Consider the following 27,967-nt stretch of genomic DNA (forward strand, 5'->3'; position numbering starts at 1 on the left):
GTGAACAGTTGGCGAGTGTCAAAAAACGCCCTGCGCCAAAAAGGAGGCAGGAAAAAAATGTATTGATAAATAAATAAATGTTCAGAAATAATTAAAATAAATAAATGAACATATCAGTTGAATGATATATAAATATTTATGGATTCATTTATATTTCTGAAAAAAAAAAACCCGTTGTAGTTTCAATTCACAATTTTGAATTTATTTTGGAATTCTCTAATGTACAGAGTTATACATACAGACTCAAATATATACTCACTTAAATCTTTCAGCGATGCTGAGGGTTCTGCAGAGTCTTTTAACTTTTTAAGGCGTATTAACTTCTTATTAGTGATCATTACTGACTACAAGTGGTTGCTTCATTGTTCAGCACAACAGCACTAATTAACAGCAATCACTGGACTGACTAACACTCAGGACAATGGGAAAATTCAAGGAACTTAGATTAAGATTTGCAGATTTACACAGGTTAGGAATGTCTCTTGGAGCCATTTTGTAAACAACTGGAAATTCCAAGATGATCAGTTCAACATTTCAAGAATTTGTATCTGTAACTTTTTTGCAACACCTTAAAGTTTGACTGAAATTTGCAGCTGCCCACATGGACAAGCCAAATGCCTTCTGGAGAAAAGTTTTGTGGTCAGACAAAAGAAAGTTTGAGCCGCCTGGCCACAATGACAAGAGGTATATTGGTAGACAGAGGTATGTAAACACTGTACCATCTGGCAAGTATGGTGGTGGTAGCATCATGCTATGGCGCTATTTTGCTGACAGTTGTACTAGCATATTACATAAACTGGATGGAAAAATCAAGAAGGAGGACTATACCTCCAAATTCTTCAGCTTCACCTCAAATCAACAGCTAGATCGTCAAAACGTCTCAAGCAGAACAATGATTTAGAAAAAACAAAACAAAAACAAATATGTGGCCAGGTGCTTAAAACATGTGCTGAGCAACTCTGCAGTGTTTTTTCTTATATCTTTCTTTTATCACTTCAGCAACAAAAGGTTTCCCGAGGTATGGAAAAAACATCTTTAGTGATGAAGTCTTTTGAATAAATTATCAGGAAGGAGATCCTGCAGCAGGTAGAAAAGCTTATCGGCCCACTACAATTTGCATACAGGCCGTGTAGGGGTGTTGATGATGCAGTGGTCACTCTGTTAAATTTCCTATATTGCCATCTTGATGGTGCCAAAGCGTCATGCTCAACTCTCATTTATTGTTTTTTCTTCAGCTTTTAATACTATCCAGCCACATCATCATCATCATCAACTTTATTTATAAAGCACTTTAAAATAACCACAGCTGACACAAAGTGCTGTGGAACTGTAAAATAAAATTACATGAGATATAAGTAAAAACCAAATAAAAGAAGAGTGGAATCATTAATTAAATAACTACTTCAATTAAAAGAGAAACTAAGTCTCACTGAGGTTAAAAGCCAAGGAATAAAAGTGGATTTTAAGACGTGATTTAAAAGTGGACAGTGAAGGGGCCTCCCTAACGTGCATGGGCAAATTATTCCATAATTTTGGAGCCATGATAGAGAAGGCCCTGTCCCCTCTGAGCTTCCTCCTGGATCTCGGTACCTCCAGGAGCAGCTGGTCAGCTGACCTGAGAGAGCGACAGGGTGTGTGGGGATGAAGAAGCTCAGAGAGGTAAGGCGGGGCAAGACTGTGAAGGCATTTAAAAACAAACACAAGAATTTTAAAATTAACTCTAAAAGACACAGGCAGCCAGTGCAGAGAGGCTAGCACGGGGGTTATATGCTCTCTTTTTCTAGTTCCTGTTAGGAGTCGTGCAGCCGCATTTTGAACCTGCAATGAGAGCAATGACTGACTGACCCCCACATAAAGTGAGTTACAGTAGTCCAGGCAGGAAGAAATAAAAGCATGGCTCACTGTTTCAAGGTGCTGCCTCGAAAGAAAAGATTTTACTCTTGCCAGTCGCCTTAAATGATAAAAACTGGACTTAGTTAGGACTTAGACACATAGCTTAGCTGATGAACTTCTTAACCAGTCTAAACTTGATTTTAATCTTGTTGGCTGGATTTTAGACTTTTTAGCTGACAGGTCTCAGTGTGTGAGAGTAAACGGCTGTTTTTCCAAACAGCTGAACTCTTCTACTGCTTCACCACAGGGTTGCTGCCTCTCCACTTTACTATATATTTTGTACAGTAATGAATGTCGCAGTACACAGGCTAACAGGCATCTCATTACAGATGCCGATGACACAGTCATGGTAAGCCTCCTTCATGGTGAAGAGGATTCCCATGGGCCTGTTGTGGATGAGTTTGCTTCTTGGTGTGATCAGTCATTTTAATGATCAACACCTTGAAAACCAAGGACATGGTTATTGACTTCAGGAAGTCATCCCCCCATCCTGCACTAACAGTGGTAAATGGTGCAGCCATTGAACTAGTGGACAGTTATAAGTATTTGGGGGTTGTTGATAAGACTCTGTCCCTTTTAGCCACATCTTGCTGCTACAGTGAAAAAGGTTCAACAAAGACTACTTTTTAAGGAGATTGGGTTTTAATGTTTCTTCTGAAATAATGACCCTTTTTTTTTTTATAAAAGTTTTATTGAATCTGTTTTATTTGTTCTGCATCATTGCTTGGTATGGTAATATGTCTTTTAACAATAAGGCCAGACTTAGCAATCTGGTTAAAGTGGCTGGTCAGATTTCAGGGAGGTCTCAGGTCCAACTTGTGGACTTTTATAACAGGCAGGTGCTGAGGAAGGCAACCTCTGTCATGTTATACTCAGACCATCCTCTCTTTAATGATTTTCAGCTGCTTCCCTGTGGTCGTGGGTATAAAGTGCCTCCGTTGAAGTCTAAGAGACATAGCGTGTCTTTTGTACCTGCTGCTATAATCACGGTTAATAATACGTAAGGGTTGTTGCCATTGCACATTTGCATTTTTTTATGAAAAATTTGGTCTGTTTTCTCTGGGCTTTGTGTTGTGTTTCTTTGTTTTCATCTCTCTGTATGAACAGACTGCAAATCAATTTCCCACTGGGGACAATAAAGTTACCATTGACCACTGACCAAACACAAGACAAAAGAAAAACAGATAAAATCTGTTTTTTGAGTGGATGAAGCAGGCTAAGATTAACCTTCTGGAATGAACTTCCCAAATCCTCAACACCATCTATATTGACATTTTGTGTACCGTGCTTTAAACTCAGGTCTGTGCCAGAAAACCAACCAATTTAAGCTAATGCTACCAATTCTGCCAAGAAGAGGGGTCAAATATCCAGCCAGAAGGCTTTTGACCCTGTGTGGATTAGAAAAAAAATCTAAAATAAGTTCAGACTGGAGCACCCAGTGCTTGTTTTTTAAATTCATTAAAGATGTGTGCGTGCAATCATTCCACCCACAGAAATCATTAAAGCTCAAAAATTACTATGACATTCCATGAAACTTCTGTCCATCAATGTGTATATAAAGACATTTTTTCCTTTTCTATTAAAAAATAATAATAATAACAAAATAAAAGAATCTTATAAATGAAAAATGTATTGTTTGCTTGCTTTAATTTAATCTAAGTGTGGGACAAGTGAACCTTTTAAAGCTAATTTGATCAGATCACTTGTGTAAACCTGTCTCTGTTGGGTCACATCTATTCATTTCCTTTCTATTCTTGTGTTTATTTATACTGTCTCAGCCCAGCTTAAGAACAGCAACAAGGAGAGGGAGACTAGTGAGGTGGTGACTTAGGACAAAAACCTAATGTATTGTAAACATATTATACATGACAACACAGCATGGTAGTTATTAATAAAACACTGTGGGAGCACAGCAGTGTGTCAACTTTGCCTTTATTACACACAAACTATTAAATCATGTTAAATCATTAAACAATACCTGCAGGGTCTCTGTATCTCTGCCACATGCTGGGAGCAAACATCCCAGCTATTATTTCTGCACCTTAAGACATTTTGCATCTAATAAAAGACGGAAATTAAACCCTACGTTTCTTATCATAATCTACACAGGAAGGAAAACTTGCTAAAAAGTTGTTCACCGCTTTGTTTTCGGTATCTCCTGAGCCGTTTTTGGCAAAGTCGCATTGCTGAAACTAACCGGCCGAAGCAGCTTCGGTGCCAACACGTGCGAACTGCTGGAGAGAAAATCAAATCTTTCGTCCCAGTAAACACATGAAAGCATCTAATGAAAAAGCTGTGACTGACTGGATAATGGAAAGGTAACGAAATGGCTATCCAGTCAGACTGCTAGATCTCACACTCACACACACCCCACATACATAAAGTGGGAAACAACAGGGAGGAAAATCAATTATCCAGCTGTCATCTCTCATCTGCTTCACCTCGACAAAATCCATTCTCTAATTTCATCAGTTTCTACCTCAAACACACACACACACACACACACACACACACACACACACACACACACACACACACACAATTATCCAGCCCATCTCTATCTGATAGACTGTTAGTCCCATGACTGTGATTTAAAGCAGTGCTGGAAAATTGATTGGCGTCTGAAAGCAGAGGGAAAGCGGTCCTGTCTGCACAGATAGCATGCTGTTTGTTATAAATTTTGAAAAAAAGGAAAGATCAACGGCATCATCCAGGCGATGAGGTGGCACTGAGCTCTGAGCACTCTAGGAATTAACCGAGTTTATAGCTTTTTTATGTTAGGCGCCTACTTTTTGTTTAATGAAGCAGTGAGGCAGAAATCCCCTGCCTCCAAACAACCCGAGTACATCACAGTTTTATAATTGCAAAAATTCAAAGTGTACTGCACAGATTCTTTAATACAGGATTAGAGGTCGTGTATGGAAGGTTTCTGCAGTCCCAGTGCTGTTAAATAATAATCAAAGCTCTGCTAGTAACGGATGCACGCAAACAGCAGAATGAAGTTTGTAACTAGAAGAAAAGTAACTTCTCTGATGGATGAGAGAGATGAAGTACTCAATTATCAGCTAATGTATAAAATGTATGAGTGCAACACACAGACTGAGATACCTGCTAATGAGTAACTGCTGTGTCCTGTTAAAGATTTATTACATGAAACGTGGAGCTGCACAAGACTTTAAATATAATTTTGTGTTGGGCAAATGTTTTGCAAAGTGGAAAAAACATATTTAGACTTTTTACTTGTGTAAAAGTTACAATCCCAGTTAAATAGCTTAAAAGTAAACAAGCTGTAGAATCAAAGTAATTTGTCTTGTGAGATTAAAATAAATGTCAATGTATCGAGCTAGCTATACAGAGCATTCTACTTATGTAAAATGACCATTTTCAGAATATTATATACATAATATATAGACATTTTATTAAGCTATAATTATTATTATTCATTTATTGATGTGTACACGTCTCTTTAATGGTCCACCTTGATCTATGACAGTAAAATGAATCTTCAGAATAATAAGATGCTGATGCTTAATCATTTTTAAGAAAATATTTGTATCAAACAAAAAAATTAGAAAGCTCTGCACACCTGAATTAATGATAGGTGCTAGAAATTTGTGAAAGTATAATGGAGTAAAAGCAAAGGACTGTTAAGCAGCATAACGAAAAAATCCGTAAATTAAATACAAGTACATCAAACTAGTACTCGAGTAAATGTACTCAGTTACACTCCAACTGCTCTGGTGTTGGGCAATATAAGATTAATAGTACTCTGTTCCAATGACATTGGTGGGGGGGCACTACAGGGGCTCCCTCTAGGCATGCCCCTGCCAACAGCACAAACACTTCAGTTACTGAATTTGATTCTTGCAGACAGAGCAGCTACAGCCACCTGTGCCTCCATCCACCTCTGAAACACAGCGACTACACCCCTAACTTTTAAGCTTCACCTGTATCCAGACAGATGCTGCATAAACAAGTCAGCAATTGTTACTGTGTACCCAACGTGTGAATCTGGAACAGTTATCCATGACCAACTGCTTCAGAGCAGCAAAATCAGGCACACCTCATGTCTGTGTTATCATGTTAAAGCAGGGCCTCAGTGTGGTGATTAATGTAATGAAATACTGCTTGCCCGTTGAGATGACGCTGTGGGAAGCGAGCAGTAATCCATCTGAGAATTCGTGGCGCTTCAGTCTGCGAGCAGCAGGGAAACAAAGGCCTTGTGTTTGCTGTAAGAAGCTCAGGGAGCCACGCTGCAGGGACTTTCTCATGAAAAACCAACACTTCTCAGAAATAAATCAGCTAAGGAACGCACGCTGGGCACCAATAATGCTGGACAAATTTCTACCTGCAGATGAACAGCAGTGCTTGCAATTTAATTTTTCACAAAGAATGATATCCGGCTTTAATTGCACCAACAGAAGGAGAGAAAAGAAAGAAGGCAATTCTTAGAGTGACCTAGTTTAATATATGAAGATATGAAGAGATTTCAAAGGACCAGCCTCGTATTTACATGAAACAACCAGAATATAACATGATTATTGAAGTGTACCAGAACTGGCTCTGCACCAGTGTCGTTAAAAACAAGTGCTAAATTTATTTTTGATGTAAACCTTCAAGCCCTCTCAATCTGCACAGAGCAGAGAAGGAGGTCAGGAAGTCAGACAAAGTATTACCAGAGAGCATCAAGTCAATTTTCAAAATAACAGAACAGACTATATTCTCTCCTGAAATGATTCAAAGCAAAGTGCATCAGAGACGTGATGACCTGAGGTCTGCGCTACGAAGCAGGATTTGGGTTTATCCAGGTAACTTCAAGGTTAATCCCGGGTTTTTTCAGCGTTACAAAGGCAGTTCACACCTTACTGGGTGCATCTCCATGGTAACTTATGCTGCAGACCTGATCTGCTCTGGAGGAGGTTATGCTCCAGATTAGAGATCAACAGGTAGAAAATCACCTCCTGTTGACCGATCACTTCCCTGCAAAAATAGCATGGCCATTTCTAGAAGATCCCTCAGACATCTGTGCATGGAGTGTAGGAGGGTTGAAAGAAATATAAATTCTTCGATGAATTTTCTTTTCCTGATGGTTCATACTATGATCTCAAATGCTCCATTTCCCTAGCAATTTATAAAGAAATTATTGGTCAAGGCTTTTGCACAGTACTGCTTATAGTGCTTATTTTTACAGGACACAACAGCATCTGAACTGGGACTCAAACTGGCAACCATTGGATTGCCCACATATACATACACATATATATACATACACACAGACACACATACATATATACACACACACACACACACACACACACACACACACACACACACACACACACACACACACACACACATATATGTGTGTAAAAAAAAAAAAAAATACATATATATATATATATGTATTTTTTTTTCTTCTCGCTATGCCATATGACTTTTAAAATTTTAGAAACAGATGTCCATATATAAGAACCATCTATTTTTTCCAGATTGTAATTCTTGGTGAAATGATGCAAAACTCAATGACAAGCATAAACATAAAAAGATGCTCCTGCTGTTGATCAGAAGCAGGTCCTGCTGTCTGGCACAGGCAGTCGCAGCTTTTTAGCATTTTGGGAACGAACTAATGGCTGAGCCTCCTGTAAATGTCAAAACAAAAGCAGACATCTGGATATGAAATAAAGCAAATACCATGTCCAGCCACACTGATTTATTGAATGCCAGTTACACACACACACACACACACGCACACACACACACACACACACGCACACACGCACGCACACACACACACACACACACACACAGACTGAAGACATCAAACTAATTTGTTCTGACATTTGTCAAAACCGTTTTCGTTGTCAAATGCACAAACAGCCGTCCGAGTAGAACAAAGCCAGACAAATCACAGAAGGCTAATAACACTGCAGGGTCAGAAGTGTTTCACAGCTAAAGTTTGAAAGGGAGAATAAGATTTCAGCCATATGTCATAAAAAAGAGAGAATATAAAAAGGTTTACTCGTAAGCTTCCTGGGATATTAGTTGTGCAGAAAACAAAATGTCGATAAACACTTCCTGCGTGAACCTATACTGCTGTTTCTGAGCCAGGAGTCAGTCAACTAAGCCTGTGATTTCTGAAGGAAAATGTCAGGATATTTATCAGTGAGCTAAATGACAAGAGAAAGCATGTGAGTCGTACAGCAAGAGTTCAAAATTAAACTTAAAGTTCTCAACTTGCCATATTACTTGATTCTGATTGAAGCAAGCCACTCCTGTTACTGAAAATGACCAAGTCTGCGGTTCAGAGCAGGTACAGTCACTGAGAGGGAGCAAGAGAAAATCTCTGCAGGGGACTTAAGATAAAGGCTGCAAATTAGCTGTTGTCACCAAGCACCAGTGTGCAGGACTGAAAAGTGAAACCTGTGCTTAATGGTCACTCGAGGCTGGCTCCAGATGTGACTCAATCCCCAAAGACTCCCACATTAAATTTGACCAGCTTTACAGCAAAAATGAACTTGTTTACAGCGCGATATAAAAAAATATAAGGCTTTGCTCTCCATATGGATAATTTCCACATTCATAAAAACAGTGTTTGTGTGTGGGACGGGAGGGGAGTAATTGGAGTAATTGCATTTACTGAACTGGACCTTTGGATTGTGTTTGTGCTATTAGTGCTTTTTGGAGCATTTTAAGTGGAATTATCTAACAAATAATGTGTCTTGCTGTGCTGGTACGGGGAGTCCATCCAGCAAGTGTGCAGTGTAGGGCTTTTTTTCAAATCTATGCACACAGTATCAAAAGAGAAGCATGGAAGAAGACAGCGCTGTGTGGTTTCTTCTGTAAACATCCCCTTGTAGACAGTTGTTCACTAGTGGACATTCCAGTTGCCTAGGTAACCCCGTTGACTATCATGACTCAGAGACTGAGGACCCAAATGCAGACTCATGAAACGAATTGACAATGGACCTTTTAATAGACCTTTTAATGGATCCAAACAAAATTTTAATAGCTTGAAGAGGCAAGCAGAATCCAAAAGCTTCAAAAGCACAAGGGAGGACAAAGGGAAGCCAGCATTATTTATAGACACACAGGGTAATCAGGTAATGGTTGACAAGATGCAGCTGAACATAATCAGGACAATCAGAGAAGAGGAGAGAAGTAAAACAACACCATGAATAACAAACAGACAGGAAAACCAATATCAAAACAGGAAGTCAGGGAACAACTAAACAGGGACAAGAATGAACTCTAAACTGAAGGGTGAGATTAATTAATGAGAATAATTAATGTCATAAAAACACACACAGAAACTTGTGCTGAAGATAAATGAGAACTCAAGGGTTGAAGACTAAGTAGTCAATGAAAACCCAAGCCTCAACTATAAAGGTTACCCACAGGGCATAGCAGTGACACGTCATGACCTATGGGTTACGTTATCTGCAGTACATCACTGCTGTCAAGTGCCTTTGGAAACAGCTGTGATTGGCTGTGAGAGACTGCAGTTGATGGTTCCTGAGGTATCGCTGACAGGTCTCTAGGCTTGTGTAACTGAGACCGGTTACACGCGTGGCTAAAAACTGTTTTGCTGCTGATAACACTGCACCCTCTCATCCATATATGAACACTTCTCCCTCCAAAAAGCCAATAAAGAAAAAGCCAAAACATGGAAATGTAATTATTTGAGCTGAGCTGGTTTGTACAAGCGGCAGAAATGAGCTTCCTCCGAAGGGTGGCTAGCCTCTCCCTTAGAGATAGGGTGAGAAGTTCGGCCAATCCGGGAGGGGCTCAGAGTAGAGCAGCTGCTGCTCCACATTGAAAGGAGCCAGCTGAGGTGGTTCGGGCATCTGACAAGGATGCCCCCTGGGCGCCTCCTGGGTGAGGTGTTCCAGGCATGTCCCACCGGGAGGAGGCCCCGGGGCAGACCCAGGACACGCTGGAGAGATTATATCTCTCGGCTGGCCTGGGAACGCCTTGGTATTCCCCCGGATAAGCTGGAGGAGGTGGCTGGGGAGAGGGAGGTCTGGGCCTCTTTGCTTAGGCTGCTGCCCCTGCGACCCGGCCCCGGATAAAGCGGATGAAGATGGATGGATGGATGGATGGATGGTTTGTTCCACAGAACTGAAGTTTTCGTTTGCTGCCGTCTTTTGTCTTTTTGTCTCCTAAGGCATTTTGTTTTCGATAAATACACCAGGGCATACATACTTGAATTGCAGTGTTGAATTATTCACTCAGTGTAGCCTTGGAAGGATATCTCTTCTTCCTCAATGAAAAGTAAGTTATTCAACACATTATAAAAGCTGAAGCACAATTTTGTAACTCAAATTGCGGCCATGAGATAATCTCTTATTGTGCTGTGCGTATCTTCAAACACAATCATGAATTCTCACCTAAACATCACTCAAAAATCAGATCAGAAAGACACAGACAAATGGCCTGGTAAATGGCCTGTATTTATATAGCGCTTTACTAGTCCCTAAGGACCCCAAAGCGCTTTACATATCCAGTCATCCACCCATTCACACACACATTCACACACTCACAGACAAAGCGTGTTTGTGTAGGCCTAGAGATAAACCCGTGTGATGCTCCGAAACATGAGCAGCCATCAGGTTTGTGAGTCATCCTGCCTCTCCAGCTGAGGTATCGATGAGCTGCCGACATGTCCATCTGAGCGGAAGGAAATTGTCAAACTCAGCTGGCAGCCGTCTGAAGCTGATCCCGGCAGACAAAGCTGCTGCTGTTCTGAGTTTATTTTTAAATGTTCACACTGATGTGAAGGTTACTGCAAAAAATTAACTGGAAACTTATCAAGCTGATTGAAAGTGCCCATTACGGGACTCTCTGTGTGATTTAAATTGTTTAAAGACATGAACTCAGTAATCTTGAACAAAGCTGATGGACTGCCCTGTTAACAGTTATTCCCTCCCCAAAGGGAGGGAGTATGTTATCGGTTCTGTCTGGTTGTCTGCTTGCTACCCGTCTAGGCTTCACAGTTTTCAAGATATCATTTTCAAATTGTGTGATGATAGGTACCAATAACAGCTTGAACTGATCTCATTTAGGTGAAAACTGGATCAAGGTCACACCAAATATGAAAATCCGTAAAAAGTTTATATTACCCACAATTTTTTACCGATCATCTTCAAACTTCAAACAACAGCATAATAGACCTTTGCCGACACGAGAAGCTAGGTTGGTTAAGTATTTCACCGTGTCCTTCATCGTTAGCGCTCAAGATAAAAGTTGACCTTGAAAAAAAATTTCAAGAAACCATATTAAGTAATATATCATATGAAAGGACATAAACACAACTGTACAACACACTTTGTATTTTTTCAATATGATTCCCTGCAATGTCACGATGATGCAATAAGAGGCTGGCATCATCATACTGTAAAAAAAACATAATAAAGATCAAAGCTTTAGTACAGCCATTGCCCTTTAGGGATAGCTGTGCTCTCTGACTGCAAACAGACAAGACAGTAGAACAAAATTCCTCCCAAAATAATGACAGTGCTTTTCAAAAGTAAATATAAGGAAGGATAATGTAATTAAAAGATTCAGAAAGTCTGTAAAATCTCTGTAAAGAAAACACGAGCCTGCAGACCATCATTAAATGTTGGTGGAGTTCAGGCCCCTCCGGCAGCGCTGCCTTAAAAACAGAGCTGATTCTGTGGTGGAGATTGCTGCATGAACTCAGGAACACCTCTAAAGGCAAAACTGTCAGCAAACACAGCTCATTAAGTTAAAACTCTACCGAGTAAGGAAAAAGATGGATCCAAAAACATCTTCTTCAATGAGTCTGAGCTCGTTTAAGATGGCCTGAGGCCAAGTGGTGCGGGTCTGACCAATCAGAGTCTGAGACACTTTTTGAAGTTCATGTATCCTGTGGCCTCCAGGCTAAAGAGGAGAGGGACCATCTGGTGTGACATCAGCACAGATGAGCAAACAGTTTTGAAAAAAAAGAAAACCTGGGCAATAAATAAATACTTTGTAAATCATTTGTAAATCATTTGCTCTCAGACTCACCATGGTTGTGTCTTTCGGTGTGAGCGTTGTTCTGGGCGACGATCCTGCCGTAACTCACGGGAGGAAGCAGACAGAGCAGCAGCCACAACATCTCAGAGCCTTCTGTTAACCTATCAACACAAATAAACATTCAAATATGAGCTGGGGAAAAGACCCACTAAACACCTAATGCTCCTAATGCACTTACTGTGAGAAAGTTTAGTTTCCATCTGATAACAGTGAAGTCTATCTAAGTGTCCACTTGTCTAAGAGTCACATGTTCAATTTTAAGGGGCATCAGTGGGTTCACCCTGCAGCTCCTCAAGTCCAAACACAACAGCTTTGCCTCCTCCAGTCATGAGACACATCACAAGGGATGAAACCCCCCTCACTTCCTCCTTTCTCCCATCAAATCAGTCCTGAACAACACCGCCGCCTCACCAGATTCCCATTAAAAACTTCATGCATTCCTAAAATTACAACTTCTTCCAATGAATTAATAAACTTATAGGAGAAAAAACTAATTTAGATTTATCTGTTTACCTCCCAGTGTTGACAATCTTCCACGTGTTTGCAGAAGGAGCAGAAAACAAAATCTGCCTTGGTGCATGTTACACAACAATAAAACAACAGAGAAAAACACTGTCCATTGGTATGGAAGTCCATGAATGCCCAAACTGGAATGTGATAATAATTAAATTAATTTAACTGAAATGGACTTGTAATAAAAATGTAAAACTAAATAGCAAACAGACAGGTTTTGCTCATTAAATTATCCAAAAAGGATGCCCTCATCTATTTTTTTGACCATTTAACTGAATGAAATGTAACACAGCACACAAAATACTCAGTAATCATAGAATTAACTTTTTAATCCACATATTTTTAAATGGAATTTATAAGAAAAATTGTCCCTTTTTAATCATTATAAATGCAAGTAATTGCCTTTACTCTTTCCTTTTTAGCATTCTATGCAGTGACTAACTGTAAAAGCAGATGCTTTAGCCATTTGCTAATGTGTAGCATTTAGCTGTTTGGTAACACAATGCCACAAGATTCCCAGGAGAAGACATGCCAGCAAATTAAGCTGTCATGGTCCGGAGTCTGTGACTCCGTGTTTTTGTTTAGTTTATTATTATTCTGTGGTTTTGGTTACCTTGGGTGTTTGTACTTCTCTGTTTCATGGTTCATGTTCCTATGTTCTGTGTCGCCCAGTCTGTGTTAAGTTGGTGTGTTATGTCATTACGTGTATGTGTTTCCTGTTTTACTTTGAAGGTCCGTGTCTGTTCTCAGTGTGTTCAGTTTACTTTTCCCCAGTCTCGTCAGGTCGGATTACTCCCAGCTGTGCCCTCCTTTTGTGTCTCATCCCCTCATTATCCTTCTGTGTATTTTAACCTCGTGTCTGCCTCTGTTAGTTGCTGGTTCGTCTGCGTTATTCCCCCTCCGTCATTCTGTGTTTATTCCTCCGGCTTCCTGGTCATTCTCCCTGCAAGGTACCCTCGTTCGTGTTCTGGCTTTGTGTTTAGTTTTAGTTTTCCCAGTTTAGAGTTTTTACTGTTCTGTTTCTCGCCACCCTTTTTTGTTGTACTTCACCTGTTGTTAATAAAGCTCACCCTCCACTTAAGCAGTCTGCATCTTGGGTCCGTTATTAATCCATACGGCCTGCCTCGGCACCCCGTAACATAAGCCCAATATCCGAATGTGAAATGCACAGAGAAAAGCCAAAAACCCAACTCAGACTCTACAGGCCTCAGCTGGGATGGGAAATGTTTAAGTCGATGACAAAACAATTAAAAAAAGACTAAACAAGCATCACTTGTTTGGAAGAGTTTTCAGGATAAAACCTCTTCTATCTAAAAAGAACAGGGTAGCATGGTTTAGGTTCACAAAGTTGCATCTGAACAAATCACAACACTTCTTTAGCAATATATTTTGGAGAGACAAGACCAAAATGGAGATGTTTGTTCACACAGCACCGCTTTTGGAGAAAAGCAAACACAGGACACCTTGCAGTCACTGAACTGACCATAAACTCATCTATATACCAAACTGTTTTAGAGTCAGATGTAAGGACATCTGTAAGGACCACCAGCTAAAGCTTGAAAACTTGGTCATGGAACAGGACAATAAACCCAAGAACAGCAGCAAATCTCCAACAGAATGGCTGAAAAAAAATGACTCGAGGTGTTGTAACGGCTCAGCCAAAGTCCATACTTCAGCCGGACCTGATTCTTCTGGTGCAACTTTAAGCAAGCTGTGCATAAAAAATTACATACAGACAACAATAAAGTGAGATACTGTTAAAGTCATACAGAAAACAATTCACTCTGATTTGGTCATGTGCAGTACAGGTGATGCTGTCTGCATTCCTGTTCACTTTGTATACTACCCACAGAAATAGTCTGACTATTCTGCATTAGTTGGACGTATTAGTGATGGGCAGGAGAAAGAGAGCACCATGAAGTGGTCGAGGAGGAATCATCTGCTTATAAATGTGATCAGGATGTTAATGCGGTGGAGGAGTGCAAGTACTGTGGCATGCATGTTAACATAAGGCTGAACAGTTGGACCAAAATGTATACAAAATGAGGCTGTAAAGCTCCGTATCCTCTGGAGATCCTTCAATGTGTGCAGCAAAATGCCGGAGATTTTCTATCACTCAGTTGTGGTGAGCTCAGTGTACTTTGTTGTGATCTGCTGGAGAAGCAGCATTGGAGCTGGTGACACATACGGACTGAATAAACTGATTAGGAAGGCTGGCTCTGTGATTGATTGAAGACTGAAAACTTTTGAAGTCGAGGTGGGGAGGTCACTGACCAAACTGTTATCCACCGTGGATAATCCTGACCACCCTCTGCACCACTTACTGCAGATAGTGGTTAGGAGTGAAGGTCAAGGTCAAGGTAACTTTATTTATACCCATAGGCAAGGTAAATTTGCTTTACAGAAAAAATGACAGCATTTGGAGTGAAGCACCTTCTCTAACAGACCATATGTTATCACCAACTATAATTGAATTATACCTGTGTGACCTGGCAGAGAGGCATCTGCCAGCTATTATTATAGTACTTGTACTACTATGTTACTATAATTTTATTTTGACTTCTGTATCATTACTTCAAGCTTTTTGCTGTTAAAGGTGGCTCTGTATGCTACTTAAGCATGGCACGTATTTTTTTTTCCATGTCTGCATTGTGACATTTTGAAGGACCCACCGAAGGATCTGAGGCTGTGAACTAACTTGTATGGAATCAACATTTCTGACAGACCCAGACCCAGTGCTAACATGTACATGGAGCCAGAGGGCAGAAAACAAGAGGAATTGGTAATTCAAATTGGTTGAATTCATTTTCATTTCTATAGTGCCAATTCACAACAATTCATCTCAAAGTACTTTATATTGTCAGGTAAATACCCTAGAAATAAATCCCCAAATCACACAACCTCCTACAACCAACCACTTGGCTACGATGAGAGAAGAACTGCCTTTTAAAATGAAGAAAGCCCCAGCAGAAGCAGGCTCAGAGAAGGGCAGCCATATGGTGAGAGGAAAGGAAAGTGAGCAAAGAGAGATTGGAGAAAAAGCAAACTAGAGGAGAGAGGCCCAACCTTTACTAATAACTAATAATTGCAGAGTGGTGTACACAACGTAGAGAATGAAAAGAGTTTAGCGAAGAAGAAATGGTCAGTGCATCATGGAAAGCAAGAGTATATCCTTCAGTGTGCATATTTGTTTAATATGAAAGGTGAAGGACATATTCTGGTCAAAAATGACTCTAAGATTCTTCACAGTGTTACTGGGAGCCAGAGTAGGCATCTGGTTGGATACCATATTTCTAAGATTTTAGGGCTGAGTATAAAAACTTCTGTGCCTGAATTTAGAAACAGGAAATTAGAAGTCTTCCAAGTCTTGTCTTTAAGACATTCCTGTAGTTTAATAACTAATTTTTGTGTGTTAAGATGGGTATCGTCTGCATAGCAATGAAAATGTATGCAGATTGATATTATGCTGTCTGTGAAAACCAGCAAGAAACTGCAGATCTCTGAACTAGTTAGTGGTGACTTAGTAACTTTGTTTGTAGCTGTACTTATTTTTTAGAGAAATAAAGTCAAAGTCTGGGCACTAGACCTTGGTCTGTAAAATCCCAAATTGTTTGTTTCAAATTAGCATTTGAAGCTGGACTACCCACTAAACTGACAAAACAACCTTGGCAGAACAGATATTGGACATGTTTTTGGATATTAAGTCTAAAATATTGGCACTGTTTTGAAATTTGAGGGATTTTTGCCCATGTGTAAGGTAAGATACTGACAATTTCTTCTTTTACGGCTCAGTCTGATGGGTTCATTTTCCCACAGCCAATATTACATGACTTAAAGTCAGCGGACTTCTTAACTTAGGCTTAAATATAACTCCAAATAGTTAAAGATGCATTACAAACACATCTTCTGAACATTAAAAAAAGAAAAACTTGGTGTAAATTCACTTTCAAATTGTGGATGATTTCCAAGTTGGTGTCTTTTGTTCTCCTCTGTAACTCTAACAACTGCTGATGCTCATTCGCTCCAGCTTACATCAGATCTTATTTATCTTTCGAAAAGTGAATTACCCTGCAATGTTTGCACGACCCACAAAGTGGTTTAATAGTACTTACTGTCTCCAGAATCCCCAGAGACTAGTCAAACCATCTGGATGAAAAGATTAAAACACTGTTGGAGGGACTTTGATGTTTCTAGAAATAAAGTGCTGCAGTATTTAGACCTGTCCCCTCACAAAACATGATTTTTTAAATCAGAACATATCGTTGCCGTGACACTGACCTTTAGGTTGCTGTGTTCGATAACATCAACAATATCAGATATTAGAGGGTCTGCTCAAAGCTCATTACTTTAATCAGCTTACTCCACTGAACTGTTTCCTCAGAGCCTACTGAGCATGTGCAAGAAGTCATAGATGCACATTTACACACACTGCTGAAGGATCAGGAGAGTGGACTTATTGATATGTTTTGGTGGTTTTCTCTGCAGAGGTAAAAACACAAGTCATTCTCAAGACGTGCTGTGATCGAGAGGCAAAAAGAAGATAAACGTTTTCTGTCATTTCTGTCTTTCTATTGAGAATGAGGGTCTTCAGTAGGAAAACCAAATGCTTGTAGTCTAAAGTCACTAATAAGCTGAATGAATGCTGGATTTTCTTGGCACTCAGGAACTATTGAGGACTACTCAGCTGCAGCTTCCTAGAATCAGCTAAAGTGACCATAAACAGATTTTTCCAGGAGCTCGGGAACTTTGCAGGGTCTAAATGTGGTTCCTGGCCTGGCCACTGACAATATTTCAGAAGTGACAGTTACCTGTCAAACAACTACAAGCCTCTTAATTTCTGATTACCTGCACTGACTGTGAAGTTTATTTCTCTTTGCAAATTGTAGAAAAAACCACGAAGTTCCCCTCAGCAGGTGGATGCAGTGGCATTAGGCCTACATGAGGCTTTCACCCAGGAGTCTGAGGTCATCACCTCTACTACTTCTGCCACTACTTGTTTGTCTTTCATCCATTTTAACTTTTCTTTCTTTAGTTTTTTTCTTTGTCATGTTTTTCTTCTTCATTTTCCAAACACGTTCCAGATTTACACTCCATGTCTCCTTTTGCTCCTTTCATATCGTGTTTTTCTCATTTCATTAATGCCTACTTTATATTTTCCCTTCATACCATATATCCATATTTTAATCTTAGTTTGTTCTTTGCTTTTTCCTAGTGTCCCTAATTTTATTCTGATCTTTTGGATCCATTTCTTTTCTCTGTGTTTTTTTCTTACCTTCCTTCTTACACCTATATTGTTTACACTGTTTACTTCTCCTGTTCATCTGCCCTTATGTACTTTTACTTCATTTGCTTTCACCCCATCTCCTTATTTCTTTTTATTACTTTGTTTAAATCCTTTTACCTGTCACGTTCAAGCTTGCCTTCCTTCTTTCCATGTTATCCACCTCCCTCTGCCTTTCTTTTACTGCTCATAGCTGACCCTTACATGTAGCTGATTATTGCTTTAAGCTTGGACTGAATTTCTGGGCCGTCCTGTTGCTGACAACTGTATGGGCATGAACCTACATTAGCAACAGGAGACATGAAACAACAGGAGAAAACAGTATAAATAAATCTGTCAGCCTCCCTCATCATGACTGCGTGAAGCCTGTGTGACATTAATGAAGCCACACGGGGGCTTAGGGCCTTTAAAGTCTGGTCTTATGAAGGCAAAGATGACAGAACTGACATGCAAGCAGCAACAATAGCAGCAGCTCAGCTCCATCCTCCAGCTCTAAGACAACAATCACAGCGAATAATCCCCGCCTTGATCTCACAGGATTACTGCGAGGCCTTGTTGGGTTTTATCTGGCAGCCTCGGCTCACCCTGACACGCCACAAGGCGCAACCACCTCAAAAAGCACAAAAAAGTCTCGGTTTCTAATCCTTCGGCGTCCCTCACCAAACATCTGACCTAAAAAAAAAGCCAAACACTTGTTTTAAAAGCTTCAGACTGCACTTCAGATTTTATGTTTATGTTTATCATACCCCATGCTCTGTATTTAGGGATTTAAAGGGCTAACACTTGTGATAAAATAAGCTCTTTGTGTTTTTATTTTGAGGCAGTTCAGTTGGTTTGCTGGCTAGGGTTTAAAAGCACCACCTCCTTAGAACTTCAGTTAACATTTTTCTTTATGAGTTTTTGTGATTGTTTTGCATTTTTGTGCAGATATTTGTGTCGCTTGTGTGTCTTTTTAAAAAATCTAGAATATTTTTTGCATTGCTGTGTCAGTTTATATCACTTTAAGTCTCTCTGCGGTTATTTTGTGTCTCTTTTGCAACTTTGTGTGGCTGGTTTGCTTTAATTTTTACTCTTTGTGGTCTTTTGCCATTTAATTGTGGTTGTTTTATATATCACTGAATTTTCTTTTGTATCTCTGTGTCTTTGGCATTTTTATAGTCATTTTGTATTTCAGTGCTGTCATTTTATGTCTATTCAGTGTCTTTTTGAAAATGTTTCTTTAATCTTATTTTCATGTTGTGGTCAGTTGATATCACTGGGAGTCTCTCTGTAGCTCCTTTGCGCCTTTTGCCTGATATGTATCCTTCTAGAGTAATTTGGTGTCTCTGTGGTCTCCTTCCACTTACTTGTGGTTATTTCACATTTTTCTGAAGTCATTTTGTGCCTCTTTGTGTGTTTTTCAATTCATCTGTGGTCATTTTTGTAGTTGCTACAAAGTGTCCTCTAACAACTATTTGTGGTTATTTTATGTTTCTGTGAAATTGTTTTATCTTGTTGTGGTGAGTTTATATCACTTCTCTCTGTGACCATCTTGTATCTTTTTGTTCTGTGCTTGGTTTTCTTTTGAGCGTCGATTTATAGCTGCTAGATGAGCTCTGAGACTTTCCAAAAAAAATATTACATCTTTTGACTCAGCGTCTCTGCCCTGTCTGCCACTACACACTAGTGAACTATAATTACCACTGAAAAACAAGCATCATTTCAGTTTCAATGAAAAAACGTGACGGAAAAGAGAATCCTCACATCCACTGTGAGCTAATCAGTCACATGGATCTTTTTTTTTATGATTAGAGCAGATTTCTTTCGATCTTCATCTTATTACTGCTGAGCAATTAGCTAACTTACAGCTTCCTGTCACGCAGAAAACATCTAAAAGCCTGAGGGAAATGTGCCAAATGAGCTCAATGCATGTGACTCTCTGAACTGGTCTTTTTCTGGCTCACTGTTTGGGGTTTAGCCTTAGAGGTCCTGCACAAACTGAGGAATGCCCACTGCTCTTCATTCATGCTCCTGAACTACAGAAAAGCTCTTTGATGCTGCTGCTTTGTGCTTCAAAGTAGACACCGGTTTCAGCCTTATGTAGGAAACATTAATTAAGTTGTTGATGGGAGACTGCAGTTGCAACACGTAATCACTTACAGCTAAAGTTCATCTATAAAAGGTGCTATCTCTGTTATAAGCATCAGGTTACTTTGGGCAGAAGTAACCTGATGGGGTCCTTGACCGGGGGATTGGCCAAATTTAAATACGCTAATGTTTGATGCTACATAAAGTTTTTTATGAACTTTATGTAGCATGTAGTAGAGTACAGCATTGCTGAAAATGAAAAATTATTGCTTTGTCTGTATTTCATGTATGCCTTATTTAATGGAAATCAATGCCACAGGTGGTTAAATGTGTTGGGTTTTTTTTGTTGGGTTTTTTTAAAATCACAATTGTAAAATGCATGGCTAAGGCTCCCATCTCTAGGCCATGGCTAATCAGGAGCTTTGTGGTTTGATCTGCAGCTCCTCCGGCAATATTAATTGTTGGGTAATTGCATTAAAATGCTCCAAAAGGCACCAATGGCGCAAACACGATTGAGAAGATAAGTTAAGTAATGCCAATTAGCGGAGACGAGGCAGAGTTAGTCGCCCTGCGTGATAGATACAGGCCTTAAAAGTTAGAGAGTAAGACGCCGTGAATGTGGATTGTAGTAAAACAAACAAACATGTGTCTCTGAGAGAAGGAAATCACTCTACATCTAATAGTTAATTTACTATTCGTAAGTTGAGAGAAAGACTCTGCAACACGAGACAAACTCATGGACTGTGGAGTCGAGTGCATAATATGACCACTGTTATCATATTTAAGGAAAAAATAATTGTGTATTTTCCCCAGAACATGCTGTTGACCTTAAAAGATGACATCTAATTATGTTTCTGAGGAATTCAGCGCAAGAGCATGTGGAGGCTCTGCGCATGATTGGTTTAATGACCACTCATGTGGTAGTTATGATCCAGTTATACATTTAAAAAGTTTTCTGGACAGGGGGAATTGAAATCAGATTATCTTGGTTCTGTTGTAAAAAATAGACACCAAAACACTATTTATCAATTTAGGAAGTTAAGTCGTTAGCTCACCCTCTGACATTAATAATAATAATAATAATAATGGATACTTTATTGATCCCCATGGGGAAATTACTTGTTTTTCTCTGCATTTGACCCATTCACTCAGTGAAGCAGTGGGCAGCCCACTAAGCAGGCGCCCGGGGAGCAGTGTGTAGGGACGGTACCTTGCTCAGGGGTACCTCAGGGTAGCCGTTAAGTGGATTCGAACCGCCGCCCTTCCGATCATGGGGCGACCACTTTACCTACTGAGCTATCCCTGCCCCCCCTATTAACATACATCTCAACAGATGTGATGAGATCACAACTGGGCAGCTGCGAGTGAGAGATGTCTGGTGGTGCGAAACACGATTATAGTGGTTCGACAAGTTAGTGCAACAGCTAAAATGGAGCAAAAGCTTCTTCTGCGATTGTCTGTTAGTATAATTAACCTCAATCAAGCACAGAGCATGTCATATTAATTGTTAACATGGTCCAAAAGGAACCAACAGCACAGACATGGTTGAGAAGATAAGTTAAGTAACGCCAATTAGCAGAGACAAAACCCAGTGGATGGCTATTGAACTGAACCTGCACTGAACCTGCTATTTGAAGTGTCCCAAATTACAGAAAACGATTGATTTTTATAAAAGTGCAAAACCTGTAAATTTGTTGAAAAGAATTTCACATTGTAAAAACAAGAAAAACAAAAAACAGACTGTAAACATGTTCAATTTACCTTAAAAGTGGAACATTTTAATATGGAAGTCTGTGAAACTCTAGGTTCTGTAGACTCCCATGGTGATGTCAATATATACTGTGCAAAAAGTCTTGAGCAAGAAAAATGGATCCTGTGATTTACCGAAACATACATGCATACATGGAAATAATGTATATAAAATCAAAACAGAGTTTGACTTTTTCTATCCAGGTATGATTTTACTGCATTGGCAGTGTTTGGGATCCATGTCATGCTAAAAAATGAAGCCATTCCTAATCAGGTGGTTTTGCATGGTGAATCAAGATGTGATGGTACATCTCTGTGTTCTTAATTCAACCATTTGTTTAACTACAAACCATGACAGAGCCTCCACCGTGTTTTACTGATGGCTGTAGACACTCACTGTACTTCTTTCCTGAACTTCTCCCTACATACTGACAATGATTTACGCCAAAAAACTTCAAATCTGAATTCATCACTTCATCAGACCTGTTGCCACTGATTTACAGTGCAGTTCTTGTTCAATTTTAATACCTCAGCCTTTTCTCCCTGTCTCCCTTCATTAAGAATGGCTTCTTGACAGCCACTCTTCCACTGAGACCACTTCAGATAAGGCTTCAATGAATACTAGATGATCAACTGAAAACCCAGATGCATCTCTCAGGTCCTGCGTCAGGTCTTTGCTGGATTTTTTCCTGTTTTTTGAGGACATGACTTTCAGATACTGCCCATCTGCTGTATATAATTCTTTTGTTCTCCACTCACCTACATTTTTAAGGACACTTTATGCCAAATTTCATGAAGCTCGGCCAACAAGAACAGGAAAAGATGACCTTAAATGAGACATATTCATGTTAACCTCTATGCACTTCTACATATTCTCTCCTCTGGACCAGGGCTACAGACACAGAAAGAGAGCAGATAAGTGTGACTTATATAAAAATCTGAAGGTTAACTATTATAACCCTAAACCTGCATTCATTTTCCCCCTAAACTACCCCAAAATACCTGCAGAGTAAAGCCTCATTTCAAGGTAAAGAACAAAGCTTGAGAGTCTGTCATTTAAGACCATCAGGTGTAAATGCAGGTGGAGCAGGCACCGATATGCAAACAGGTGATCAGCAGCATGGCAGCAAAATAGGAAGAGGAAATCAGAGAAGAGCATGTGCCACGTCTTCCTCTCCGTCTTTGCCTTCTTATCATATCGAACTTGATATTTCCATTTCCAAGCACTGCAATCTTCATACTGCACAAACAACTGCAGTGAAACACATGCACGAAACAGGACACCAGCTCAGAGCAGAGCTGTGAGTCAGCCCTCTAAAGTAACTTTGCTTGTTTGCACTCACACATATTGAGCGGTGTGATCCCAGGCAGTGAAAGCAGTCATTCCCTCGGGCTGCAGGTGCTAAAAACTAAAGGAGCTGCTGGTCCACTCATCATTGAATTCTTCCTAATACCCAATTTGTCTCAGGCAAAGATGTTAGAGCCCAGCTGTAGATCATTTAATAAGCTTTTATCTATTATTTTATTAATTAAACACTGAATCAGAATTTCTCTAAATACTACAAAAAAACTGAAATGTAACGTGTCCAAAGCACTACTAAAAACAAAAAGGGAATTCAAAAGTGACAAACAGCACAGAACCATGGGACTGTGACAAAAGCAGCTTGAATAGTATTCCCTGTGTGAGATTTACCAATGGGATGTGTTGACGAGAAATCAGCTGATGTGGGCAGGCACTGAGATCAGCTGATCTGAAGAGGATTAAGGTTGAGCGTCACTCTGTTGACATTCTGAACTTTATGCTCAATTTGTAGGATGAAACTGCTTCATTTGTTGCTCTGGTTATACGTGTTACAGGGATGTGTAGAAAGATATACGCTCCGCATGTGTGTGTATGTATACACACTGAAGTCAGGTATCATTTCCTTTCTTTAGTTATTTTTTGTCATACCTTAATAAAGATGGAACCAAATAGAGAGAGAACAGTGAATAGTAAAAAGTGAGCACCTATTAGCAGATTCTGAGGACGAGGGGCTTCTCTGAAAGTTTTCCCAAAAGGGAAAACAAGGCTAAATATCATGAACCGGCATTTCACAGTGAACTATGGAGAAAAAAATTCCTTTTGACATAATTCACTCAACTAATATTCACTGTACTTGACTAAATCCCAGTCAGAGGCAATAAAGAGAAAGAGAATAATAACACAAGAGGTCTGCTGGCTTATCGTAAAGATCATAATTATAATTATCTGAACATTTTTATCTTCAGTTTAACATCATTTTATTTGGCATAATAATTATTTAATTTAATAAGGTTGATGCATTTAAAAACACATCCTTTCTGGGAATTTGCATGAAATTCAGGTATAATTTGAATGATGAATTAAAGAAAAACGAAGGTGGATGGGGATAAAAAGGTCAGGCTAACAGGTGTTTTTGACTCTGAAGGGGCCTTTACTGTAGGGCACAACTAGAGACTCAGGTAGCAGCAGGAGAAACAAAGGGAGCACCGTGAAAAGTTGACAACCATCACCTATGGCAATGCTCCACTCCTGGAGAACCGTATGTAACAGGTTTGCATACAGAAACTTTCTTCTAGATCAGGGATGTCAAACTCATTTTACATTGGGATCCATATGCAGCACACTTTGATCCTAACTGGTGAAACTCCCCTTTCTGTCAGTGTAAAGTAGTTAAACTGCAATCCCTGAGATATCTTGGCAGTCGAAAAACAAGTGCAATTTCAACAGTATGCCTCAGTTTTACGATCTGATAATGAAAAGCTGCTGTAGGAAATTAAATAAATGTGTCAGCGCGGCTCTTTGGGCTTAAATTGTAAGACGTGAAAAATTATTGAAAGACTTGTTGTAGCTCACTGCCTAGACATCCATGTTACAATAAATCAGAACTTTCCTGTCGCTTGCTTGTTTGTCTCTTACTTTTATTACTGTAGTATGAATGACTGTGGGTGAGCAGGACAAGCTGTAATTTGTATCAAAATACAGTTAAAAGTCTAAAATTTATGTCTTTTTTCACATTTTCCAAAGCTGTCCAGTGGGAAAGATTGGAGTCTTTGGCAGGCTAATTTTGATAGTTTTGAGAGCTTTGTGGTTAAAAAAGAATATATATTTTTTAATCCTGATTATCTCGCTTTCAGTTTCATTAGAAATTGTTAGTGAAATTAAAGACCCGATTACTCACCCAGTCTTAAGGGGATCAAATGCAGAGTGAAACATGCTGGTGGGAAGATTAAAGTCAAATAGACTCTGTTATTCCTCTGGTTTGCATCTCTGTGAAGGATTCAAAATGCACTGGGATAATGAGCCCAAACACGCCTCAAAGCTTTGAAGACCAAACAAGATCAAAGGAGTGCTGACTCCACGGTCACCTGACCCCGACCTGGCATTGTCATGAAGACTGAAAAAGATAACTCTCCTTGCATGGCAAGTTGCTATGTGTTTCTCATCCTCTCATTCTGATGACATGCAGGTATGCAGCCAGTGAGACACAAAAAAACAATTAAATGTTTCCATGCTGCTGTGTCTGTGCAAACCTGTGATTGTGAGCTTATAAAAGTGGTCACGGGCTGCAGCAGACATTCAAAAAGCCATTAAATTAAACCTTATCTCCTACTTTAAAAGAATAGGGCTACTGCATCTGCTGCTGCTTCGTCACGGCGCTGCGCTCCCCACAGGCGAGGCGCTGACCTTTAAAAATTAAGTTTCTAATTACATCCAAACACAAGCAGTAAAATATGGGCTAAACAAACGTGTAGTGACTTTAAAGAAGGGAGCACAAGTTTATGTATCACTGTGCCATCCAGTTTATCAAACCTGACAAAGGCTCAAAAGCTTGATGACTTTTAAAGAGCAACAAAAGCCCAACAAAGGAGGTGGGTGGTAGTGTGGTAGTGTGGGTGGTAGGGGGGGGGGGCTGTATTAGGCGGGCATCTACCGACCACACACTGGTGAAATTCTGCCCCCTGTTGGTGATGGTTTTAGTTAAAACCTCAGAGAAAGTAAAGCCTTCGTCCTACCCGCTGCTGTTGCCCTCGTGGTCGGTGGTTCACGCCACAAGTGACATCACATTTCCTGGCACAAACCACATTTTGGTGTGTTTTCATCCAATCGTGCATCTCTTGATTTTTATAACAAGTGCATAATAAGTTCAAAGTCAGGTTGCTCTTCACTGTTTCAGTGATATATCCACACAGAAGCTCTGATATATCCCTCTAATTAAAGAGAGGAAAATCCTGCAACAGCTTAAAAAGCTGAGACTTTTAGGGAAAAGTCTTCCATATTGGGTGCTATACAACCAATGGTGACGAAGGAAAAATGTGTCTTTCCCAATCAGTCGGTGGGTGTTTGCTGAAGGCTGCTGCCTGTCGTTAGGTAAAATCGTCTTGCAAAGAGGTGCTGAGTTTGCCACTAATTTACAAGGAAGATGCCGACTTGTGTGCAAACACTTACTTACTGCTTACTAATCATCAAGCAGTAGTAAAACTCAAAAAGTAGCAGTAGGAAACTGGAAACAGAGAACGCCCATAATGAATGTTTTATCAAACACGTTTCAAAAGACTCAGCTTTTACTTTGAAGTACTATTTCCAGTTTGTGTTTCAGCTGATCAGCAATCTCAAGAAGTTTCTTGCTAACCGGCCCAGGAATGACATTTTACCTAGCAACCATGATTATGAGTTGATCCTGGACCAGTCTGTAGGCCTGTGTTACCAGGGCCTTCTTCACTTGATCCTACATTGTCACCAAAGTTGTGTACAAGTTAACAACACTGCTAGCATAATGGACAGGTTTTTTGACACGGTTCCCACACAAATGCAGAGGTTGAAGCATCGCAACATCATGAAGATTTTCTTGTAAAACAAAGGGGGGGCTAGCAAAAAAAGATCGGGAACCACTGTTATAGAGGCTTCAAAATAATTGCCAAGAGGTGTTACCAAGATGGTTGCCAAGCATTGAGAGTTTGTTCCAGAAAGACTTTTGTTGCGCTCCATATTTTTCACCCTTTTGAGAGCTGCTGCCTTATATATTTATTTTTCAGTTCTGGATTCATGTACATTTCCTTTACAGCTTAATCAGAGCAGCATGACTTGTTTCTTTCCAGCCTGACATGTGTATGTGTGTGTTGTGAGTGGGTTTGTGTGTGTAAGCGATACAAGCTTTACTTAAGAGTCCAAAGGTCAGCCTGCGAGTGCTTTGTCTTATTTATTTTTTTCTAAACAGCTTTTTTTCCACAGTGTATGGGATTAGCTGGCTGCCTTATGTTGAATTCAGACCGAGACAGAAAATCCTCAAATCACTGACCTGCTCCGACAATCCAGTGTAAATTCTTCAAAAGAAAAGCGCACAGGCCACAATGAAAACGTCTGGCTTTAATGCTGTCACTTTTCTGCTCGCTGATCTGCAGACCATGCTGGAGTGAACAGACACCAGGGGCTGAACAGCCTGCAAATGACAGCTGCTCAAGCACTAATGCAAACCCTTTAACAGCCAAAGAAGAGACCTGAAAGTCCTCCCAGGAATTAACTTGTGTTCACATCCCTGTAAAGTACAAGAACATGTTTCTGTCACTCTGTGACCACGGTTCTAACTGTCATGTGCAGTGATAAGTCTTATCTGGAGGATGTATGCTGCTCTGTGGTTTCCATTTTCCACCAAACCATCACAGTGCCTTGGGCAACGCACAAAGGAAATATAGATCTGAATGGACAGGGGCGTTCGATCCACAGGAACTCACATGTTATGTTTGGTTTTCAGCGTTATATAATCCTGCATGTCCATGTTGACCCAATCCCACAGCAATCTTTGATGAACACAGCCAGAAAATTGGAGTCTGCTTGAAACAGCTTGAATCTGAGCTGAGAGCCTTAAACACAGTGTGTGCTCTCGTGATTTTGTTGTTTAAGGGGTCTTAAACTTATTTAGGTAAAGTTAATAACTGAAAAAGGTAATAACACAACTTTAATCAACAAATCTGAATACTTCATGACTCTACTATAGATTTCAGGGCACTGAAAGTCGGGCACAGTCCAGTTTTCTGGAAGCAGAACAGTCCTCTAAAATACTTTTAAAGTGAACCTGCGTTGCTTTTAAATAACGAGGTCAGTGACTGTACAACTAATCCATGTGAGCCAAATGCTCAGGCTTTAGGATGCTGTTTCTTTCTTCTTCTTTTTTTCTAATGTCACAGAGAGTGGGTATCCCTGATATGGCCATCTTTTGCCATATCAGAACTGCCTGCTGGTCAAACTTTCACTTTAATAGTGTCAGCCAATCAGAAGAAGTGCCTCAAAGAGGAAAGAGCTAAAACAGGTTGTTTCAGACAGAGAATGAGCGGAAGACAGCATCTGAGTTTGCACGTCAGATCTGGCATACTTTCAGGTTCTTTAGATGCTCAAAATTAAATCTCTCT

General features: G+C 39.9%; 1 protein-coding gene across 1 annotated transcript in view; it reads right to left on the reverse strand.

Moving 5' to 3' along the window:
- crfa4 (cytokine receptor family, class I receptor 4) overlaps nt 1-27,967 on the reverse strand; it is a 52,286-nt gene that overhangs the window by 13,861 nt on the left and 10,458 nt on the right. The window contains exon 2 of the mRNA XM_085348996.1: nt 11,923-12,032. Within this exon, the coding sequence (XP_085205122.1) occupies nt 11,923-12,013 (91 nt within the window). The 5' untranslated portion in view covers nt 12,014-12,032. The remainder of the gene's footprint in view (nt 1-11,922; nt 12,033-27,967) is intronic.

The sequence above is a fragment of the Diplotaxodon limnothrissa genome, linkage group LG23 (assembly GCF_057381915.1).
Source record: "Diplotaxodon limnothrissa isolate DT_005_m linkage group LG23, D_limnothrissa_male_GT1.1, whole genome shotgun sequence".
NCBI lineage: Eukaryota > Metazoa > Chordata > Actinopteri > Cichliformes > Cichlidae > Diplotaxodon > Diplotaxodon limnothrissa.